This window comes from Simochromis diagramma, unplaced genomic scaffold (genome assembly GCF_900408965.1).
Source record: "Simochromis diagramma unplaced genomic scaffold, fSimDia1.1 OVJJ01000583.1, whole genome shotgun sequence".
Taxonomy (NCBI): domain Eukaryota; kingdom Metazoa; phylum Chordata; class Actinopteri; order Cichliformes; family Cichlidae; genus Simochromis; species Simochromis diagramma.
The window spans coordinates 2,780,682-2,802,942 of record NW_024387285.1 but is presented as its reverse complement, the minus strand read 5'-3'; the positions used below and the strand labels follow the sequence as shown (position 1 = coordinate 2,802,942).

The 22,261-nt window shown below is 40.8% G+C and overlaps 1 protein-coding gene across 1 annotated transcript in view; it reads right to left on the bottom strand.

The window, feature by feature from the left end:
• The window catches only part of fras1 (Fraser extracellular matrix complex subunit 1), a 198,592-nt gene that overhangs the window by 83,436 nt on the left and 92,895 nt on the right, over nucleotides 1-22,261 (bottom strand). The window contains 3 exon segments of the mRNA XM_040003499.1: nucleotides 3,100-3,423; nucleotides 13,752-13,836; nucleotides 16,507-16,792. Of these exon segments, the coding sequence (XP_039859433.1) occupies nucleotides 3,100-3,423; nucleotides 13,752-13,836; nucleotides 16,507-16,792 (695 nt within the window).

The following is a 22,261-nucleotide window of genomic DNA, read 5'->3' as shown; positions in this document are numbered from 1 at the left end:
GCTTTTTAGAGCACACTGTGTGGACAGGTCGAGTGAAATCAGGGTGATAAATGCTAAATTTTGGGTAGCTTAAAATGGTTTAAATAGAAGGAAGGGACGTTAACTCTTTGGATGTAATCCCTCTCAATGAGGAATTTAAGAGAAGGTCTCCTTTTTCTCACAAAAGCCGTGTTAGGTGAAGCCTAAGGACTTTCTCTGGTATCTGTGTATAATACAGGGTAGCAGGTCGATGGGGTGGAATTTTCCTCAGCTTAAGTTGGGAAAAAACATGCCAGTAATTAAAATAATTTAAGCTGCATGATCATCCTCCAAGTGTGGCGATTCCATAATTTTTTGTGCCTTTGTTGTTGTTTACTTTGTGTTCCCTATGTTACTGTTTTCTTCAGTATCTTTTTGTATGAGGAATAAACAGAGTTTCTGTCTGAAGTCTCAGAATTACAGCGATGAAATGACCTTTAAAGACAAACGTTTGACCTCCTCGTCCTCCTTGTTTGCAAGCTCCAGTAAATGATTCTACAAATTACCTCTGAGTCTTGTAAACTATTCCTCGTGCACTGAGGAAATCAAATCTGCACAGCACCACTCTGAGCTCTTACGATGAGTCAAATTATCTGTTGTAGGACTCCTTTGTCACGGGTTTGGAGTTTCTGTTTAAATACTTCCTGTTTTATTTTGAAATCTCGTTCATACGCCTCAGTAAATTCTACTTCCAGCATTGTTTTGTTTCCTGTGTTTTGTACAGTCAGTATGATTGGTAGACACACCTCTCCATGTGTTTGTCTTGTCTTCTGTGTGTTTCGAAGTGATGTCTTTGTGCCTCTCTTTGACTTTTTGGGCTTTGCTTCCTTTGCTTTGGGTGTCTGTGCTGGTTTTCTATATATGCACGACCCCTGTCCAGGTTAAAGACCACATGCTAGATTTTTACTTTGCATCCTGTACCTCACATTCAGGTCCTCTCATCCTTGCTGTTCCTTGGACTCAGTAATTTTGGCTTTGAGGTCATTTTCAAGCTGCAAGATGAAACTGGAAGCAATGAGAAGTCTCACTGTTGGTATTGCAATGAAATTCACAGTGCTACATGTTGTTATAGTTTTGATTAAACATCTTTCCCTAACGAGGTTTTTAAATTCTAAACTGCTGAATTAGAGACAGAAATCATTCTTTGAGCTTACACGTAAGGCTTGATGTGACTTCAATCTTAAACCGATTAATAGGCATTTTTCTTTGGATTTTACGCTTCCGAACATAAAAGCTTCTCCTGCTGCCAGAGGACAAGTGAGAGTGCGTTTCCACTAAGAGAAACTGAACTGTAAAATGGGTGGAAATGCAAATGAAATTCTGTTTACACTGCTGATATCTCAACTCCCATAGCAATTTTGATTTTATAAAGCAAATTTTGGAATAGATTTATCCGTGTAATTCTCCACTGATATGGCTTCTACGCCACGAATATTAACTATAAAAGAATCATTTGAGTGTGGGTGCTGTAGATAATGTCTTTTTTTTCCACAGCTGCTGAAGCGTATTTGCATTTAAATTCAATTTTATTGCACATTACAAACATTTCTGTGTGTGTGAAGTCTCACTTTTAGTCACATTCTGTGTGATTTTTGGGGGATTTGACTCATTTCCTGAGATGATACGAGAGGATTAAAAAGAAAAAAAAATCAATTGCTCTGGTTTCTCTCGAAGCTACAGTTGGTGGTGAGGTGCTGATACTTCGAGGTGCAGCACACTGATGTGACTCAGCTGTGTACCGTCCAGGAAAGGACTTCATCCAGTAATAACAGATGATCAATGCTGCAGTTTTTACTCTGCAGAGACGTTTGAAGTGAGCCACTGAGCAGCAGGACAGCTTTAGATTAAAACCAGAGAGCCTTTAAAACATCTCTCTTTGAATCTAAAAGTATGTCAGTGGTGCTTTGTAATTATTACTTCCTGTTTAAATTTTGAAAGCAACCATGTCGTGCATCAAGTCGTGTGCTAAAGTTGGACGTAGAGATTGCAAACGTTAAAATAATAACTGGCTTTGTTTGTATAGCTCCTCCCAGCAGCTCAGAGTGCTGTAACGTTTAAGAAACACACAGATTGTATAAAATCAGCAAATATGACTTAAAGAAATTTAGGGGGGGAAATAAATTAACACACAATAATATATAATAAAACATGTTTTAACTGCCATTAGCTGCACTCGAGGAAGAGCAAACATTGGATGGAAGTCAGTAATGTGGATATCTGGTGGAAAAGCAGCGCTTTAAGCAGCTGCTTAAAAGCTTTAACATGCAAGAAAGAATGCTTCAGTCTTATTATATAACAATAGTGTGCAGCTGTCACTGTCTACTATGGTATGTAATTACTATTGCACTATATTGCTGCTGCTGGCACCTTGTGGTGATAGAGTCACACTTTAAACGGAGAAGTGTGTCATCAGTTACATTGTTTGCACTGATAAATAACCTCCTGCAAGCTACAATCACCAACAAAACACTGTTGTTTTCTACATCATAATAAATATCATTATTGAAAATTTCCAGGGGTCCAGGTGGTGGGACAGCAGCCTACGTTGAGACCTGTCTTATCCCAGTCACGTCCTCCAAATCTTCAGAGGGCCACACGTCTTAATGCTTGACTTCAGGTATTTTAAAGTCTTGTTGTCACAGGTGTGTAAAATCAGGCACCTAGCCATGGAGTCGGCCTTTACAAGCATTTGTGAAAAAATGTGTCGTTTTCTAAAGAGCTCAGTGAAGTTAAGCGTGGTATTGTAATAGCTAAACTTTTTAAATTTTATTTCATAAATTACAGCAAAAAAAACCAAACAAGAACACAGCAGAGCATACTTTAGGGTGTGACCAGCATGCAGTGCCCACTGGTTTCTCAGCCAAGCTCCTGATGTCTGTTTTTAATAGGGGGTCACAAAGAGGCTTCATCCCATGGGTGCTGTCATGCTGGCTATGTGCACGCCTTTATCTTTCTATATACAAACGAATGAATTATGCTGAACTATGAAGACTAATCTTATTAATTTAATATTTTTAAATCTATATATAAATGTCAAACATCAGGCATGAAGCATTAATCCTTCCCCTCGTTCCATCCTACCTTGTGGTGTACTTGGACTCTGAGCAGAATATTCTTGTAGCTGTGGCCGTCGTTGACCTGCAGCACCGCCCCGTCCTCTGCCCCCTCCGAGCCGTCGTGGATGTACTGAATCTGTTCCCGTGACAGCTCCTCCAGCTTGAATCGGCTGAGAGCGCGGTCGCTGTGGAGACGGGTCAGCCTGCCATAGCGGGGCGGCTCAAGCACCATGACCAGAACATCGGCTGCGTTGTCAGGGTCGTCGACCTGCAGGACCGACTTGGTGATGGTTGCCAGGCTGCCACGGCCTTCCACGGTAAGAGGAGAGAAGGTCACGACTCTCGGGGGCTGGGAAGGATTTTAAAAAACAGGAGGAACAGCTTTGAATATAACCTGACAGCTGTGAAGGACAGAGGTAGATTTGATTTAGGAAACATACAGCTTAGATACATTTTAACACTTCTAAAGGCTGATAGCAGAGGGGGATACAGCAATTTACCCCAAACACACTCAAATCATGATGTATTTTCTCCCAGAGAACTGGGACACGGGGGCTGTGCTGACGCCAAGGGAAATGAAGAAATGAAGGTAATGCGGAGATGAAGCTGGGCGCCTCATTAAGCTGCACTCAGCCATACCTGGAGCCTCACCACAGATGGCAAACTGCTTCATCTTGCTAACAAAGCCATTTTAGGAGCACCAGCAGGACTGGGAGGCCTCGCGTTGTAAACAAGAGCATAACTTTATCCATATTCTTCTTTACACTTTTAAAATGAACCGTTCTTCTTAAAAAAATAAAATCTATCTAGACTAGATGTCAAACCTCCACCTCAAAATAAAGCATATGTAAAAAAAACAAAACAACCTGCCATTGTTCTTCCTCTTTAGATGTAAGAAGTAAGGACGACTGGAGAGTGTTCACCTGATCCAACGGGGATATACACTCTTTACCACATGCACTTACATGCTTTTCCAAACTACAGAAAGTATTACTTAAGTTTAGTGAGAAATCCACTCATAAACAGATGGTGAACAGCCTGAGATCACCCTCGGTGGACTAGCTCAGGTTCCACACGTACAACCCTGGTCTCGATATTTTTGACTGTAGAGATCTCTTCCTTCTCTTGGCTATGAGGAAATACACAGCACTAGCTTTGTGCAGCTCAAAGCACTTAAAAATACATCTGAACTGCACTCAGCAGGAATCCCAGCAGGAATCATGACTGGTTACTCAAAAACCCCACAAACCTTGTTTGAAGAGTAGGAACTATTTTCTTTCTGCTTAACCACACCCGACCCCATAACTAAGCATCACAAGTAAGAAAAGGGCTCTTTCTTGTTAATACACGATAATTTTCTTTTATTTGTTTTCTGTGGATGAATCAATAGAACAGACTTCTCGTGTGATTGAGGGTTAGTTCCCTCTTTCTTCCATAGGAATGTTTGGGTCCAATGTGAAATCCGATCATCTTTTGTATCCCACTTAAGATGTTTAATCACAACTTGGTCCTGCAGGAAGTTTCTTCCTGTTAAAAGGGTGTTTTTCCTTTCCACTCTCTCCAAGTGCTTGCTCATAGGGGGCCGTCTAACTGTTGAGGTTTTCTCTGTATTACTGCAGGATGTAGAGCTGACTGTTGTTGTGAAACGTAATAAAAATGAAACTGAACTCCTCACATTTCTGTTTCCATGGGGGAAAATAAACCTAAACCTGTACTTAAAAAAGGAATCACAGATGCATGTTTTAATTTCCTGTGTTTAAGTATGTGACAAGGAAAACAACACAGCCAGGATGGTAAAATCTGGAAGCAAAAAGGCTTGGCTAAAGTTCATTTTAATGCAATTTCTCCACAAAACATTTGTTAGCAGAGCAGCTTGGCAGGGACGAGGTACAGGTAGAGATGCATAGGCTGTCCCTGTGGAGATGCCAGTCTGCTGTGGCCCTAAATCAAACCGTTGTCAGGTACCGAGCTCTGAGCCGCTCAGCCTGACACAGGGCTTGTGTCCAATTCGCAGTGTTTGCCGGTGGTTGGCCGAGCTCCAGCTTTTTGCCAGCAACTTTGCCCTTTGCTCAAGCAGCAACTTGAGCAAAGGGCAATGCATGAAACAAGCTGGCGCCAGAGAGAAGGATGACTTGTGGGAAAGTCATGCCCACACACTCCCTCTGTGTGTCTTTAAACCAAAGTGACCCCTGGTTGAAATTTCTAGACAGAGAACTGAAACAAAGCACAAAAACACAGGAGGAGCACGCAGTTATCTGCAGCCCCCTGCAAGGGGGCCATGTGCTGACAAATTTTTAGACGTCAGAGGAGTTATCTCCAAGAGACAGACACCTTATTCCTCAGGCGCACACCTTAATCCTGTGTCGTCATTTCTGCAATTCTCACAGGGGAAACAAAAGGTTTTGTGCTGGTGGGGGCTGTGTAAGTGTGTGTGCTATTATTTTTTTAATCGTGCTAAGACATGCTAACGCATGAAAGGCAACCGGTAAAATCTCCTCCCTGAGGCAAACGAAAGCAAACATAGGCGCGCTGAGGTGGGAGGGCTAACCTTTCATCCTGCCCTTACAGGTGAAGTGAGGTTCGTTTTTGGCAGAGCTGTCATCACCCACGAGGCCCTTGGGGCTCTGCTGTACTTCAAGAAGAGGGGAGAGGCTTTTTGTGTGGTTGTTTTTGAGTTTATTTCTCGTTTGTTCTTAATTTGTTTTGTTTTTCCTGCTGGATGGTGTTCAGGGGAACAAAGTGGAAGAATTTCCAAAGCCAATTTCCACCCTGTGCCTGCCTTATCTGTAGCTTTTCTTTAGTGCTTTTGATGTGTCAAACCATCACAGCACAGACCACTGAACTGCAGTCTACCTGGACGTATGATTAAAAAATGACCGTTTCACAGATTGCCTATAGTTTTGGCTCGGTCATATTTGGTCTTTTTACTGAATTTCAACAGAAAATAAAGGCAGACGGCTTATTGGTATTGACTGACAGCTAAGCGCGCTGCACAGCAGCATCCACAGCAAAAAGGACTTTTAAATTTTTTTTAAAAAAGTGTCCGAATTCACACTGTATGTGAGAAACCTCTTCAGTATAAATGCCATCAGCAGATACTGGACTCTTAGAAAGTTTTTTTCAAAAGAAGCAGCCACTCCTGTCAGAGGGGGGGAGGGAGGCTATCTGCAGCTCAGATCTTTCATTCCTGAGGCTATTACATTCGGAGGCCCTGCTGGCTGGCGATCTGATAGGGATTTCAATTAAAAATGTATTTTATTTTGCTTTTAGCGACACAGAGAAGGCTGCATAAGCAGAAATCGTCTTGTTCTCCCTGCTGTATAGTCGAGTCAGTGTGCGGCGTAGTTTGGTTTTTCCAGCTCTGTATGGGACAAAATAAAAATTATGCATGAATAATAGGTGCAAGCCTCTGGGCTGCAAAAATAAAACAAATGCTTAAATTCCAAAAGCTGCAGCTCCTCTAATGACCACTGGAGGCAGAGCCCACAGTTTGGGGTGTTAACATGAAATAAAAATTAAATGCAGCCAGTTTCCTCCTGCATGACATTTTTCACACAGCTCACCTGTTTAAATGTTATAAATGTGTAAAGTAAGCACGGTCAGGAGCAGGAAGGGTTTCTGGCTGAGCTTCTGCTAATCTGAGTCACTAAACTGGATCTATGGACCATGTTTGTGCTGTTGGTGCTTTTTGGAGCAACATCTATCTGGTAACTGTCATGGCTTGCTGTGCATTAAATTTTACACGCTGTCCTGGAAGTCTGTGCTCCAGTCTTGACACGTGAAATTCTCATATATTATGTCTATGCTGTACATTATGTGCGTCTGTGTGGTTTGTTCATACAATTTACGACAACAAAGCATTTGTTAAACTTGCTAACAAAGCATGCTAATGTTTGCACACTTATTTAGACGCTTGTGTTTGAATATGCTAACTTCTGTCCGATAAACACACAACCTGGTGATGCCCCTGAATGTGACTTCAAGAATCGACAGGTGGAATCACACTAAAAGATCGCACCCATGGTCTGCTCTCAGTGTTGGTCTCTAGTCTCAAGTTCTTTCAGCATTTGATGCAGAACAGCCAGAAGATGTTGCAGTATCTTTCCCCCAGCCTTTTACACTCGCAATAATCCCTGACCCCCCAATTGATTCCCTGCTGCTGTGATACTTCTTTAATATCATAAGGGCAACATCCTGGTGAAGAAATAACAACTAAAGCTGTGTAATGTATGGCTATTAAGACACATGTTCATCAGATATTATCATATGTAGAACATACATTTATTTTTTAATGCTCAATACTTCTTTTGTTGCCTTGTAGTCATACTGACATTTTCATAGTTTTATTATTGTGAGCAAACTCAAGCATTCACTGAAGAGAAAAATCTAATGTGCGCTTTTATGTGTACTTGCACAGCAAGGGACAAACATAACAGAGCAACCATGCAGGAGTGAAAAGCATTTCTAACTTATTGCACACAGGGATAAAAATCAAACTGTGCTCAGTCCAGAACCAAGAATAAACCGCCGAGAACATGACATCAAAGATATACCTGACAAAGCAACACGCGTTCTTCTGCTTATCAACGCTATCAGCGAGAGAGCCCTGAACACAGATCACCTCTGGATCCTCTGTGCTCAAGCTGAGTGTCTGCAGACCTCAACCGACCAACTACAGCTTGATTTTTACTAATGAAGAAGATGAACAGGCCTGTAGGATTGCACATTTCTACCTGTACTCATTCCTACACTAGAATCGGTTTATTTTTGACTGTAACATCTAAACATGTTAGTAAAAGAAAGGTCTTCAGTATATATTCTTTACTGGCATCGATATTTATCCAGATATGTTGGAGGATAAAAAGTTAGAGTTGTATTGTTAATTACACGGGCGATGTTGCAAAGCCATGCAAACGTAATGCAATAAATATTGTAACAGTAGCCTAACACTGCTTATCATTAATTAGAAAAACACACATTTTATGGCTGTAGTTTGTTCACTCAGGCAATTTGACCACTGCACTCTTTTGTCTAAATGTGGTGAGCACACAAACCAATGGATGATGAAGTCACAGTTGTTATGTCCATCTTTTAAATATAGTTTCTCATGTGTGCATAATAACGCTCTCTCTGTGTAAAATATATTATGATTGTGATGATGAAGATAAAATGGAGAATGCATTCAGTATGCTCGCAATCAAAAAACCGTCCTGCACATCTCACTGTTTCTGCCACTGAAAGATTTCTTTCAAAGCTTGAAATGTTCTGAAACCACACTGACAGGATCTACTTTCTTTCAAAGAAAACTGTAGTGCACACAACAAAAACACTGAAAGTTACATCAGTGTATGTGAGTCGCTTTGATGTGGACTGAAAGGAGCAATCACCATGTTCCCTTCTGTCTCTCTGAAGAAGTTCAAATACTAAAAAATAGCGTATTGAGGTAATGTTCTTTCTTAGAAATGTATGTGAATTACTCCCAGAACAAAAACAGCAGGCAGCCGTCTGCACATCAGAAATATTGGAGACTGTGTGGGAGCATGAAAGCTGACCACGCACATACTTGCAGAAACTGTGCAAAGATAAGTCTTTCTTGGAAAATGAAAACTCAAATGCATCTCCATTAACAGCCTCTGTCCACTAATGCTTTTCAGAGAGGGAAGTCAGTAGTCATCAGGAAAACATGCCTACAAAAATGTTCTCCTTTGTGGGCATAAAGTCTATTTTTCATCATCTTTTCAAAACAGTAAATGCCACAAACACTGTTGTGTGTAGAGCAGGGCGATAGGACCAAAAATATTTATCACGATATACATTTGAAAATTTGAGATAACGATATAATTGACACTAGACAAAACACTTTACGACTCCACAACTTTATTAGTGCAAAAAACCCCAAAAAAACCCATCAATGTATTTTCACTTAAACAAGCAGCTGGTTTTTTTTATATATCCATTAAGTTATATAAATAATTAACAGTGCAAATGCAAATTCCTCGCTGACAGTTTAACCAAAAGGCATTTCCAGTGGAAACTGGCCGACATATCCTCAGCATAACCATGTATAATATCCACAAAGCCTAAAAAGAGGTTATACACACACAATACCGTAATATTACGTTGAAGCACAGTACGTATCACTCCGCGAGGCTCCTGCCCACGATAGCCGTAATGCTCCGACAATCCATCAAGCGGTGCGGCTTCGTAGCTTAGCAAAGTCGTACTAAAACATTTGACAGATTTTCGAGCGCCGTGTACATAAAATCGTTTCGAGGTCAGTAAACACAACCAGAGTTCATACATCAGGCACACGGGATTATAAGGGGCTCTGTCGACTTTCAGAAAAATCAAAGGATTGATTTTAAGTGCGCCGTATTTACCAAAAAACACGGCAATAACGACGGCCCGCTAGCATGCGCTACCAAAAATAGTGCTTTGTTGTGTATCTGAGGGACGAAAGCTAAACCAGTTCCACACCAGTGAAGTTGCAGCATTTCTACAAACCAATTCTGGTTCATCCGTTTCATTCAACGATCCGCCTTCGCCCTTCTCATTCTCTGTCGCCGCCATGCTTTTTCCGCCATGTGCGTATGAAAACAAAGGCACTGTGCATGCGCGTTTTAACCATATTCTATCGTGATGTTTCATTTTCTTATCGTTGCCGAACATTATACCGGTATTACCGTGAACGATATGATATGACCTAGCCCTAGTTGGGTGTATGGCATTACTGTGCTATATTCTGTAATCACATTACAGTTACTAATCAAATAATCATTTTTATTTATTGCACAAAATAACAAGAATGCGATGGTTACAAACTGCATCCAGGCCAGAAACAGCCGTTCACTGCTGCTAACGCTGTGACATGGACTGTTTTCAAGCATCTGTGCAGACGGCAGAGTAACATAAAGCAACACAAGGAACACGGAGCGACGTTATTTAAAAATGAGCGCATGCTGAACCCGGCCCAGCAGCCAGAGCCCGATCTTCAGCAGCTAAGAGTGATGAGCAGTCAGGCTTGTACCGCTGTAGCCTCCAATTATACCCCATCCTGCTTCTATAGAAGAATCAATCACTGTTTTCTAGACCCTTTAACAACATCTTGTAGTAGCAATATTGTCAAATAGAGCTTGTAGTAAGCAGGGGGAATAAGGGAGGTATTAAGGAACTTCCTCTCGGCTCATTGGTTTGAAGAAAAGGCATCACGGTGCAACAATCCTTTTAATCAACAATCCTTTAAATCATTGCTTGAAACACCATAAAAAGGGTTTTATCCATAAATGACTTGTTATTTTCAGTTACATTAATATAATATTGCTTTAACGTGTTCATTTTATTTGGGATTGAGTACTGTATTTCTAATGATGTTTATTATTTGTTGAAAGTAATGTTAAAGCTGCTTCTCTAAGCTGTCAGTATAGACTTTTGATAATATGCCACCTAAGTGCAGTGAACCCATTCTCAAGTTGAAGAAACACACTTGAGATCATTTGAGCTTAATGACATTATCCTGCTGGAAGCAGCCATCAAAAGATGTGGTCATAAAGGGATGGAGATGGTCAGAAACAATACTCAGGTGGGCTGTGGTGTTTAAATGTTTAAATGATGGTCAGGTGGCATTAAGGGGCCCAAAGTTTCTCAGTAAAATATCCCTCACACATTACAGAACCAACACCAGCTTAAACTGGTGATCCATCACAGGATGAATCCATGCTTTCATGTTGTTTGCAACAAATTCTGATGCTACCATCTGAATGTCAAGACTCATCAGATCAGGTGTTGTTTTTCCAGTCTTCTGTTGTCTAATTCTGGTCAGCCTGTGTGAACTATAGCCTCAGTTTCCTGTTCTGAGCTAACACCAGTGGCACCCAGTCTGGTACTCTGGATACCTTAATCTCATCTGACCTCTGAAGCCTAAATAAAACACAGGTGGGACAGACAATAACAAAGGAGAGAAGACAAAGACAGGAAGTAAAAACAGAGTAAAAGGTGAAGCAACTATGGCAACAAGACAGGACTTGGAAACTTGAAAGATGAAGACAAGATAGCAGATGGCAACATAAGAAATATCCGAAAGAGTAACCAAACATTTCAAATAAACACCAGATAAGAACCCAGGCCATGTCACGCTTTAAATCGCTTTCTTCAGGGTGGTAAATATGTAACTTAATGGATGACTTTTTAATAACAGTAATAACTTTTATAACAACTCCAAACACTTGTCACAAATTTTATACCAAAGAACAGGATATCTGGCCTCATCCTACACCTGCTTATAGTCAGATAATAAGTTAACCAGAACTAATTTGCACTGCTGAAGAAAGCAACATAATTATATATCGTTATCATAAAATGATAATCATCTGCTGCAGACATTAATTAATTTTGCACTGGTAGAAAACTGGTGGAGTGCCAGTCAAAACACAGACACACACAAATTCCTGTTCTTTCCTTATCAGCTGCTTCGGCTAACGTTGTATGAGAAAGCAGAGAAGATTGCGTAATTGCGAAGTCAACCAAAACAGACTCAAATGCAGCACCACCACTCAATCACCGTCTGCAAGCGGCCCCCTGAGCTCAGTGTCTGCAACATTCATTTGCCTGGGGGCAGATTTAATAGAGCGGTCACGCTGTGCTGGATAAACACCAAACAAGGACACGCTAAAAAACGTTTAAAATCCTCATTTAAGGTTTTAGGAAACTGTCTGACACAAGAAAAATGTCCTCAAGTGCACGAGTAATTCTTTTATCATTAATATTTAGAATAAAAACAAAAAGGGATTTTGTTTGGAAGACCGTAGCATACACGGACCTTTGTGAGACATTTTAACTTCTTTTAACTATTTCTCCATAAACAGCGAGCGCAGTAATGCAGCTGCCACACTGACCCATCAACTGTTCTCAGAGAGGGCATGTTAATCCCTTGTTTCTCATTATTTTCTAAAGCTGTGCCAAAATCAGAGGTCAGCTTGACATCAATAGAGGCGTGCTCTCAGGCTGACATTGGCCGATCACCGGGGCTTTACTCCGCAGAGAGAGAGCCTCAAAAATAGTGAGAAATGCAGATCAGCTGGGATGATGCAGCAAAATGAGAAACAGGCTCACTCTAAAATATGAGCTGACAGATCAGATTAAATGTGGCTGTCTGCTGTTTGAGTGGTCGTGGAGTGAGAGGCTGCAAATCTCACATTTCTTAGCAGTATATGCAATAAACATGTAATATAAATAATATTATTAAAGCTTAAACAGGCATCAGAAAATCTACAATAACATTTCAACAGGTGAGTTTCTTGAATGTTTCAGATACATCTGCAGCTCCTCTGCTGAACTGACTGCTTGTAGTTCTCAAAGATGCTTTTATACAATGAACCAATTCAGACAAGCGCTTTTTTTTACACTTGACTGATTTCTATCTAACGTTCACACACTGATGGAAGCAACCGAGAAACCTGCTCTACCTCCTGAGCTACAGATCCAACCGCCTAAAAAATGACCTGCAACCACCAACGTTTTCCTCGATGCAGGGAGGCCGTTGTCCTACTTTCACTCTAATATGACTGAGCCTTAAACTAACTACATGTACCTAACCTGTAGGATGGCGGTATCCAGTTGACTCGTCCTGTATGACGTTAACAAAAGTTAGTATAGTTTTTATGTTTCAAAACTAGAGATGTGATGTAATAAGGAGACCCACTGAGATTTTGGACCACACCTTTCTTTAGAAATGTGTTTTTCCTCCAGATAAATGATCGTCTGTCACTCAGGAGGTAGAGATTTCTTGCTACTAACTTCAGTCCTTTGTCAAGATACTGATTGCTAAATTGTGAGGTCTGCGGCGTGGCTGAGGGGGAGGCGGACGTACCTGAGCAGCATCCGCAATCCCACCTCGCTGGCTTAAAACAGAATGAACTAGGTCGTGTTGTTGTTGGTGATGTGTGTGGGCTGTAGTTGAAAAGCTGGATGCAGCGGATGCTCATGTTATTATCGTTAACTGCCGCAAATTTCTTTGTAAAAGTGATTCCGATGTTAAACATTAGTTCCCCGTGACTTTTCTGCCAGGTAACTTGCGCCCCACCTGTCAGAACTCTAATCCATGCAGCTAAATCAAATGATTTAGGTTCATGAATGTGGCTTCGAAAAGGTGCTTTGGGTGGTCTGTTGAAGTATATATGCATCACTGCAAACAATACCCCACACTCAGGTGCCCACAGATTGGACGACACTAATCTTTGAATCCTGCTATAATTTTAATCCAAACAACAAACCTGTAGAGTTTCATGAATGCACCTTGCACAGCTGCTATCGCTAATGCCATCATATTGACAAAATCTCTCCAAACTCACTGCTCAGTCAAAGTCAGGCCTCACATTTCCACAGTCCTCAAACTGGAGTCTTTTCTCTCTGCGGTAAACTTTCTCAACAAGGACTAAAGACTTCCAGCGTTTTAATTTCATAGAACAAACCTCTACATTCATCTACTGAACTAAATTTAGAAACAAATGTGCCCCATGTAACGTCACTACATTGGTCTGCAACGTGGAAACAGCAACCTTTATTAGATATCTGGATTTGTAGCCTGAAGAACAGATTTATGATACAGCTTTTTTTAATGGCACTTTCAAGTCAGTTCATTTCTCAGTAAATAAAGGAGAGTTGAAGGAAATGTCTGCTTACCTGCATGGACACGGCTCGGACTTGAATTGTTTTCGGTTGGGAAAACAGCTGGGGATCAGCAACACGCAAGGTGAACTCACCGCTCCTGCAGGAAGACGAAGAAAGGGGAACTCTTAAATGAAGACAAATCTTGGAGTAGGGCGACTAAACTTCACCATCCCTTATTTGTGAAATTGCTTTAAAAACTGCTTTAAAAATGTGACAGGCTTCAGTTGGCAGCTGAGGAAAGTGGGGAAATGAGTCCCGTGAGGGTAGCATGCTGTGTAGTCATTAGACCTGATCACCTGTGAGTTATCTGTGGGAGTGGAGGTGAGCTATCACAAACACACAAAAGCCCACCTGCTCACACACTCATCATCATCAATGCGCCCCCCTACACTGCTGCCTTACCATATTCCAAGCCAAGGCTTATTACCCACAACTCCCCAGGGCTACAGCTGGGAGACATCCAGAGAGTCTGAAGATCAAATAACCGAGCGGGTTGTTTGTTTTAGTGACAGAAAGGAAAAAGCCAAGTGCTTAGGTGCTTTTTTACTGCCAGTAAAAACACACCAAACTGCAGCTCTACAGTGAAACAGCCACAGAAACAGCCCAGATACACGTAAAGTATGGAGTTATATTAAAGTAACAGAATATATTTCTGAAAAATAGTCGCTGAAGTTGTAAATCTCATTTTCTGTGCAGAGTGTTGCTGTTGCTGGTACATGTCTTCACTTCATTATAGATGAGAGAAAGATTTTTTTTTTAAATGCAGCCTTGAGACAAGTGGAAAGGCTTCTGATCAGTAGTAAAGTCTACCACTCAAAGAAATAAAATTCATTTTATGTCAGCGTCTTGACCCATGGCATGTTTTTCAAAGGCACTCGTGAATGAAAATAACTCATTTTGAAAGCTCAAAAGAGTTTGTCTGTAACAGCAATCAACATTTAATCTTTTTATTCATCATTCGTCCATTTTTTCCCACCATCATCTGAACGCAGCACATGTTTCTGCTTTTTTTTTTCCTGATGGACACATCTCCTCTTACGGGAATTAAAACCTGTTACCATGTGCTTGCTGTTCTGGGTCTACAGCCGTCATCCTCTGCTTGACATAATTTGAAAAATATGGCAGATTTAATCTCATTTGGAGTTTTACATTTTTCTGTCTCCATTAATCTAATGGCTTAAACCTGTACAGAGGATCACATTTTGCTAATTCACTGGCATGCTGCCATTTTAGGCCTAACCAGCTGAGTCAGGATTGACCAATATGACTGCTCTGTCCATTCAGACTGAGTGAGTGGACATCTGTCCCAAACACAGCGACAGAGGGGAGGCTGCAGAGAACAATGGGCAACATTTCTCATCCATTAACATAAGACTGCCTTTTGATTTTCAGCTGCTTTGTTTTCCTTTCAGGATGTCAGGGGTCAGCGCTCTTTAATGTCTGCTTTCTGCTGTCTACACGTCTCTGCAGCCTCTGTGATTCCCGGCACGGAGTGCACTCAGACTGGGGTCAAACAGAAAGAAATGCAGATTATGCAAATATGACCACATTAACCCAAACATGTAAATGTAATGCATCTCACATCCATGTTCAGGTTAATAGAAATGAACTTTGGAGCCAAGAAGCAGCATAAATCAAACAGGAAACTTTGACAAGGAGTGAAAAATTAAATGTCAGGATACTCATTAATGAGAAGGAAGGAGATGATGAGCTTAAAGGGATAGTTTTATCCACAGTTTGGGATAAGCTAACAGTTATAGTGATCAGGTCAGAAAGGTCTGAGGAGTCTAAGGAGACATGCACAGACCTCCTTCTCCCCAGACACCACCTCCAGTAAGTCCTGGATTTACCCAAGAGGCATTCTGGTCATCAAAGGAAGCTCATGTCTGCTGCGTATCCACAATCTGATTCTTTTGGTCACACCCACAGTTCACAGCCACAGGTGAAATGTAGATCGGCCAGTAGACAGACAACCTCACCTTTACATCCAGTTCTCTTCACCACAACAGACCAGTACAGAATCTGCATTTCCCACTGCACTCAACCCTTGAATAAGACCCTGAGGTTCTCAAAGTTCTCCACCTAGGCCAGCAAGTGGAGGAGTGTCCACCCAGCTGAGACCCACCTGAATCTGGAGGTCATCACTCAATGACGCCAACACATCCAGGTTCTACTAACCGATGTTAAGTTGTTAAGTCACGTTAGGCTCACTAAGAAATCTTATTACCTTTAATTTCGAGTTAATTGTTTTTGCACATAAAAAAAATGCTTGAAAAAAACAGAAAGAACTACAAAAAAAAAGAAATATCTTGGTACCATTTCATCTAAGATCTGTCCTTTAATCGAGGTCGGCTAAATCATCCCTGTGTGTGTGTTATCTCTGGTTTTGCACTGTGAATTAGTCCTTAGTCCTGTCACTGTCTAATGCCTCTTCCACCAAAATAAATCCTTATTACTTGGTGGGACTTTTGGGACAGCGGAGGCACAAAGTAAAGATATAATCAGAATGATCATGAAAAACACCCAGAACAGCAGAAGCAGTCCGTTAGATTACGTTAGGTAACATTTTTGCTGTACATGGATGGAGTTACAAAATTGCACACCTTGGCAAAGCAGTGCCTGCCACCCAAAAATTCATAAATTATCGTTAAACAAGTATAAGTATAGTAGCTCTGTGACTGAATACGTCCAAGTATTGTGTCAAACTCATGTCTGAGAAAAATAATTCCAGGCAAAATACAGAAAAAGTTTTGTCCGTCTTACTGACCTGTCTTTGTCTCTCTGGTATTGGAATCGGACCCGACCGTGCCTCAGCTCTGCCCACGTGAACGTGCCGTCCTTCTTTATTTCTCGGCCTCCCGTCTCTTCGCCTTCTTCCCCTCTGAACAGGACCAGCCGTCCGTTACTCGGCTTCTGAACAAGCTGAAAGATCAGCTGCTCAGACGGACTGTCTGGGTCTTTCACCTGCAGCAGGGTGGGGCGCAGCGGGGCAAAACCTTCAAAGGGAACCAGCAGGGACCCGTTGACATGGAGGGCAGGTGTGTGGGCGTTCACTGAGAGGACCAAGAAAAGAAAAACTCAAATCAATAACCTCATTAAAGCCAAGCTGGTGGAACACAAGTAAATTCTCTTACAGTGCATTTTAGATCCTTCTTGTGAAATACACAACAAATAGCAAACTTTCTTGTACCTGTGGGGAAATTCATCATCACGGATCCCCCAAAACAAGATTAAAGCAAAACTGGATTATCAACGAGTATTTTTTAATAACAGAATGGGAACTTGGAAGGTAAAATAATCAGAAATAGAAATACTGAGTCGTTTAATCCATGCACAGCATCAAAAGTACATTTGTGAATGGTTTACTGAAAAAAGCCATCAAAGTAACTGGACTAATAACCAGCGTACAATAATAATTTGGTTTAAAAAAGCATCCAATTATCTTCATTAATACATTTTAATGCCTTCTTTAAATATCTGTTGGCATGGAGTTGTAGTCGGTCGGCGTAGAGGTTGAGAGGAGGTTATAAACTGAAAATGAAAAAAGTGTGTGTGGGAGAAATGGCAGACATATCACGAGTGAGACATCTCGGCCTTGGCGTGGCATTTTAGAAGTTGGCTCTAATTGGTGCTGACTTTGTTGGGGAACTTTTTAAAGATCAGCTCTTTTTGAGATGCCACCCTAATCTCATTATACCTCCCGTAATGATGCCAGCAGGCATGCTTAAATCTCAAACTCTGGGCCATGTAATTATACTTCCAAATGAGAAGAAGTCTATAATTTAAAGCAATAGTTCCTGAACTTTTTTTTTTTTTTAGGGGGGGCTGCCAATTTTTTGTTTTTAAAGAGCAATTTTTTCTCCATTTTACTTCATTAACGTGTGGATTAGCTGAAGGCTAAAAATGTTCATTATTTTACAAGAAAACGCATTTATCAGAAAGTGCGTGATAATATATTTCTTAATTATAAATATGCTTTGTCACTTTTCATTAAGAACTACAGTCTGCGCCCCAAGGCATTGGGCATTTCAGCCTGCGGGTTGTTTTAAGATAAAAGAGGAAAAAAATTAAAGTACAAACTCTTTTAACATCCCAACTCTGCAGACAAAGCCTCCCCAGTCTTATTCAGGAGGACCAATTAAAAGTCACCAACAGGAACCTTCTAATTTCAGACAGATGTTAGCAGTCTTAGCTTCCAGTATCTTTATATTTGACCTGCAAAGACTTACATTTGTTATCAGTTTTCAAATTTGACTTCATAAGATGAAGTTCTATAGACCTTTTTCACCTCTGGATAGAGTCTGATTGATAGTTTATTTACGTTCGTCAGTGACTGAGAAACATAAATTAAATCAAGAGTTTTGCTGGGATCTCAGCAGATCAGCTGATCTCAGTGCCAGTCCACATCAGCTGACACTTCTATATATCCACCCGCTCTCTCATACAGAGAACACTATTTATGTAGCTTAGCTTGCCTACTGCACACTGAAGCTCATGCGAGCGGTATCTGACGTATTCAATGGCATAATCTCTTATCTTACTTCTGTTCTCACTCCTCTGGTTTTCAATGCATGGAAGGTTTTTCCTTTCAGTAACAACCACCTGTAATGTTTAGGCCCTCTGCTAAAAGTAACCGAGATTTTTTTATTCAATCTTAAATACTTTTTTTATGAACTGGTAAAAAAGAAAACCAGGAGAACGTCTTCTATTATATTACCACAGACTCTTTGGTTTAACTGTGAATGGACCGATCATAGTAACTCCCAAAAGATTTTAAAAACGGGAAAAACTGACATGGAAATAAAAAATTGTGGTCCTGACTCATGTTAACATGGTCTTTATGTTCCAAACATTTAATTGCGATCACAAATGCTACCTACTGAAAATATATAACTGGTCTGCTTGGTTGTGAGTTTCTTTGTGAAAAATACAACTGAAGCCTTTAATATGTTCTGATATATTACTAATACTATATTACAGTTGCTATGACCTTTATCTTCAACTGGAATCACTGTATCTGGTCTTTTCTTCTTCTTTTTTTTCCAAAATAGCTGTTGTGAGCAATACTGCATTTATTTATTTATTTATTTATTTATTTCTCTTTTTTTTTTTATCATTCTCCCTCAGATATTTTTATTAAAGTTTCTGGATCCATTTTTACAAAAGACAAATTGAACAATATGCCGTTTTCTTTTTGAAGAACATAAAACAATATGAAACATACACTCCCACCTCATGATTATAGGAGTACCAGTGGGTGTACAAAAAGAAAGGGTCCAATCTAATAATACGAATAGTAAACCCTGAAGTACAAGATAGCAGTTCCTGAGTGTACAAGAGAGATGTGGAGAGTTTCAGAGCCCACACCCCCACACAGACACAGAAAAAACAAAACACACAAACCCAAAAAAAAAACAACACAAACATAATGAGTGGTCAGCTTAGTTGTAGAGATAAGTCAAATCTGTAAGAGAAAAGAAATATGTATAAAGTAGGTAAGTAAATGCCATCATAAGGCGCAGGCACAATAGAGTCCATATACTTAAACATCTTACTTAAACATAAGATAAAATAAAATAGAATAAAGTCTGAGCTGGCTAATTGGGAGTGTTGCGAGACCGCAAAGTCTGAACATGGTCAAAAAAGGGTTGCCAGGTCTTAAAAAATTTGGCCATAGACCCACGCAGGGTGAATTTAATCTTTTCGAGTTTGCTAAAATGCAAAGCGTCTCTGATCCAGATTTCCCAGGATGGGGGAGAAGGGGACTTCCAACATAACAATATTCTGCGTCTTGCCAATAAGGTGAGAAATGCTACCAGATCCGCTTGGGGCGTCGGCAAGACAACTGTATCAGGAAGAACGTTATCAGAAGGTTATCAAAGTCATGACAAGGAGGTCTAGATGGGAACTGGGAGGATTTCTCCTTAACAAAACTCCGGATTTGTAAGTAGCGAAAAAAGTGACTTTTTGGAAGGCCAAATTTCAATGAGAGCTGTTCAAAGGAGGCAAATGTATTCAGAATATACAGATCAGAAAAAGACCTGATACCCAAGGAGGCCCACAAATAAAAAGCACCATCAACTAACGAAGGCTGAAAAGAGGGATTTTTCAAAATGGGTGACTGAAGGGAAAAAAAGGTCAACTTAAAATAATGAAGAAATTGATACCATATTTTCAAGGTAACTTTGACAATAGAGTTATTATAAGAACCTGTACTCGGAGGCTGCTTTTGGGCATAAATCAGGGCTGGTAAAGAGGATGAGGCACAAGAAGAAGTCTCCAAACTCAGGCAGGCCGGGGCATTATTCATGCCTTCCCCCTGTAGCCAGTACCTGAGAATACGAATATTACATGCCCAATAATAGAACATAAGGTTTGGTAAAGCCATCCCCCCCCCCCATCTTTTTCGGTCTTTGAAGATATGTCTTGCGTATTCTAGGGGTTTTTTTTGTTCCAAATGAACCCAGAGAGAATCTTGTCTAATTTAACAAAACAGGAAATTGGGATAAATACAGGGACACACTGAAAAAGAAAAGAAAATCTTGGGAGGATATTCATTTTAATTGTATTTATGCGCCCTGCTACGGACAGATGGAGTAGAGACCATCTGTCCAAATCCTGCCTAACTTTCAGGCAGCTTATAGCCAGAAATAAGGCTAAACTGTTCAAGTATTGAGAGCACCAAAGGAAATGAGGATGCTGGTTCTGAGATATAAAGAAGCAAATCATCTGCGTATAAGGAGACCCTTTGTTCTATACCATTTCTAATAACCCCGGTGATACCTGGGTTTGATCTCAGCAATATGGCCAGGGGCTCAATTGCAATTGCAAAGAGCAACGGCGACATGGGACAGCCCTGCCTAGACCCCCTAAACAGAGGAAAAAAGTCAGAACATGTACCATTTGTTTTGACAGCGGCAAGCGGGGAAGTATAAAGAAGTTTCAACCAGGAGATGATTATTTTACCAAAGCCGATTTTATACAAAACAAAGTAGGTATCCCCACTCGACCCTGTCAAAAGCCTTCTCAGCATCTAAACTGATCCCAAACTCAGGGCTGTTGGAGTCTGAGGGATTGTAAAGAACATTAAACAAACGTCTAAGGTTAGAGAAGGCACATCTCCCTTTAATAAAGCCTGTTTGATCCGGGTTAATTAGAGATGGCAAGACTGCTTCCACACGCATCGCTAAAAGTTTAGCAAGGATTTTATAGTCCACATTTAACAAAGAAATGGGACGGTATGAGCCACATTGTAATGGATCCTTATCCTTTCTGTTCTTTTTAAATGATCAGTATTAGAGGGGTATTTGGACACAAATACACTAAATCATAACTGGGTTTTCTTCAGGTATGAAAGGTTAATAATGTCTTTAGTTTTTCCCCATCGAGTTGACAGAAACTGTAGGGTCAGGCTTGGAAGAGGGATGGGCTGAGAATGGGGTATCAAGTTGGGTACAGTCCACCATTTAATCCAGGGATGTCGAACTCCAGGCTTCGAGGGCCGGTGTCCTGCAGGTTTTAGATATCACCTTGGGTCAACACACCTGAATCAAATGATTAGTTCATTACCAGGTTTCTGGAGAACTTCAAGACTTGTTGAGGAGGTCATTTATCCATTTAAATCAGCTGTGTTGGATAAAGGAAACATCTAAAACCTGTAGGACATCGGCCCTCGAGGCCTGGAGTTCGACACCTGTGATCTAACCAATGGATAGGCAGAAATCTTTCACACTCCATCCATCCATCCATCATATTAAATTTAGCCTATCCCAGCTAATAACCTCCTCTCCCTTTACAACAGCCACACATGCCAAATATGTTCACGTGTTGGATGAACATCTCTGGCTCATCTGATGAGATTGAGCCGTCAGCAGAAGCATACCTTTGGGAATTTAACCTTTTTAACCTTATATAAGACACGACGTCCTGGCAGTAACTGCAGTCATGGCTGTCTCCCCATTCCTTTACACTGATACGGTCTTGTTAACCCAAAACAGGTGCCCAGCACGGCACGGATCAGTGCTGTAATTTGCCTAAAAAGTTCAAAACACGTTCTCTAAAAAGCTGCTTGCCAAATTTGAAACACAGCACACCCCATGTGTGATAGACGGGTCACTCATTAGCGTCAGAGTGACGATCTGACCACAGTTCAGCATTGAGCTGCACAAAGTGACTGAGGACTGCCAATGACAAAACTGCTCACTGAGTCGAGTGTGTCACAATAAAAGCACCACTGCGACACAAAAGTACGAGCTGCTGGTGAAACTTTATCATGACATTTGTTGCTGTGCAACTTCAAACTGACAACACGTTTTACTGTATAAGCTTTATTTTTGGACGGACATTAACATTTTGCAGCTTAACCTCCTCCACAGCATCACACACTTTTTCTGTTAGCAATGTAAATTTGCTTTTATGTAATATCTTGTGGTCATTTGCATTATTTATGTGGGCATCTTTAGTTTATTTGCATATAAGAAAAAAGCTCCCACTGGTACAGTGCTTGATACATGATGCTGTGC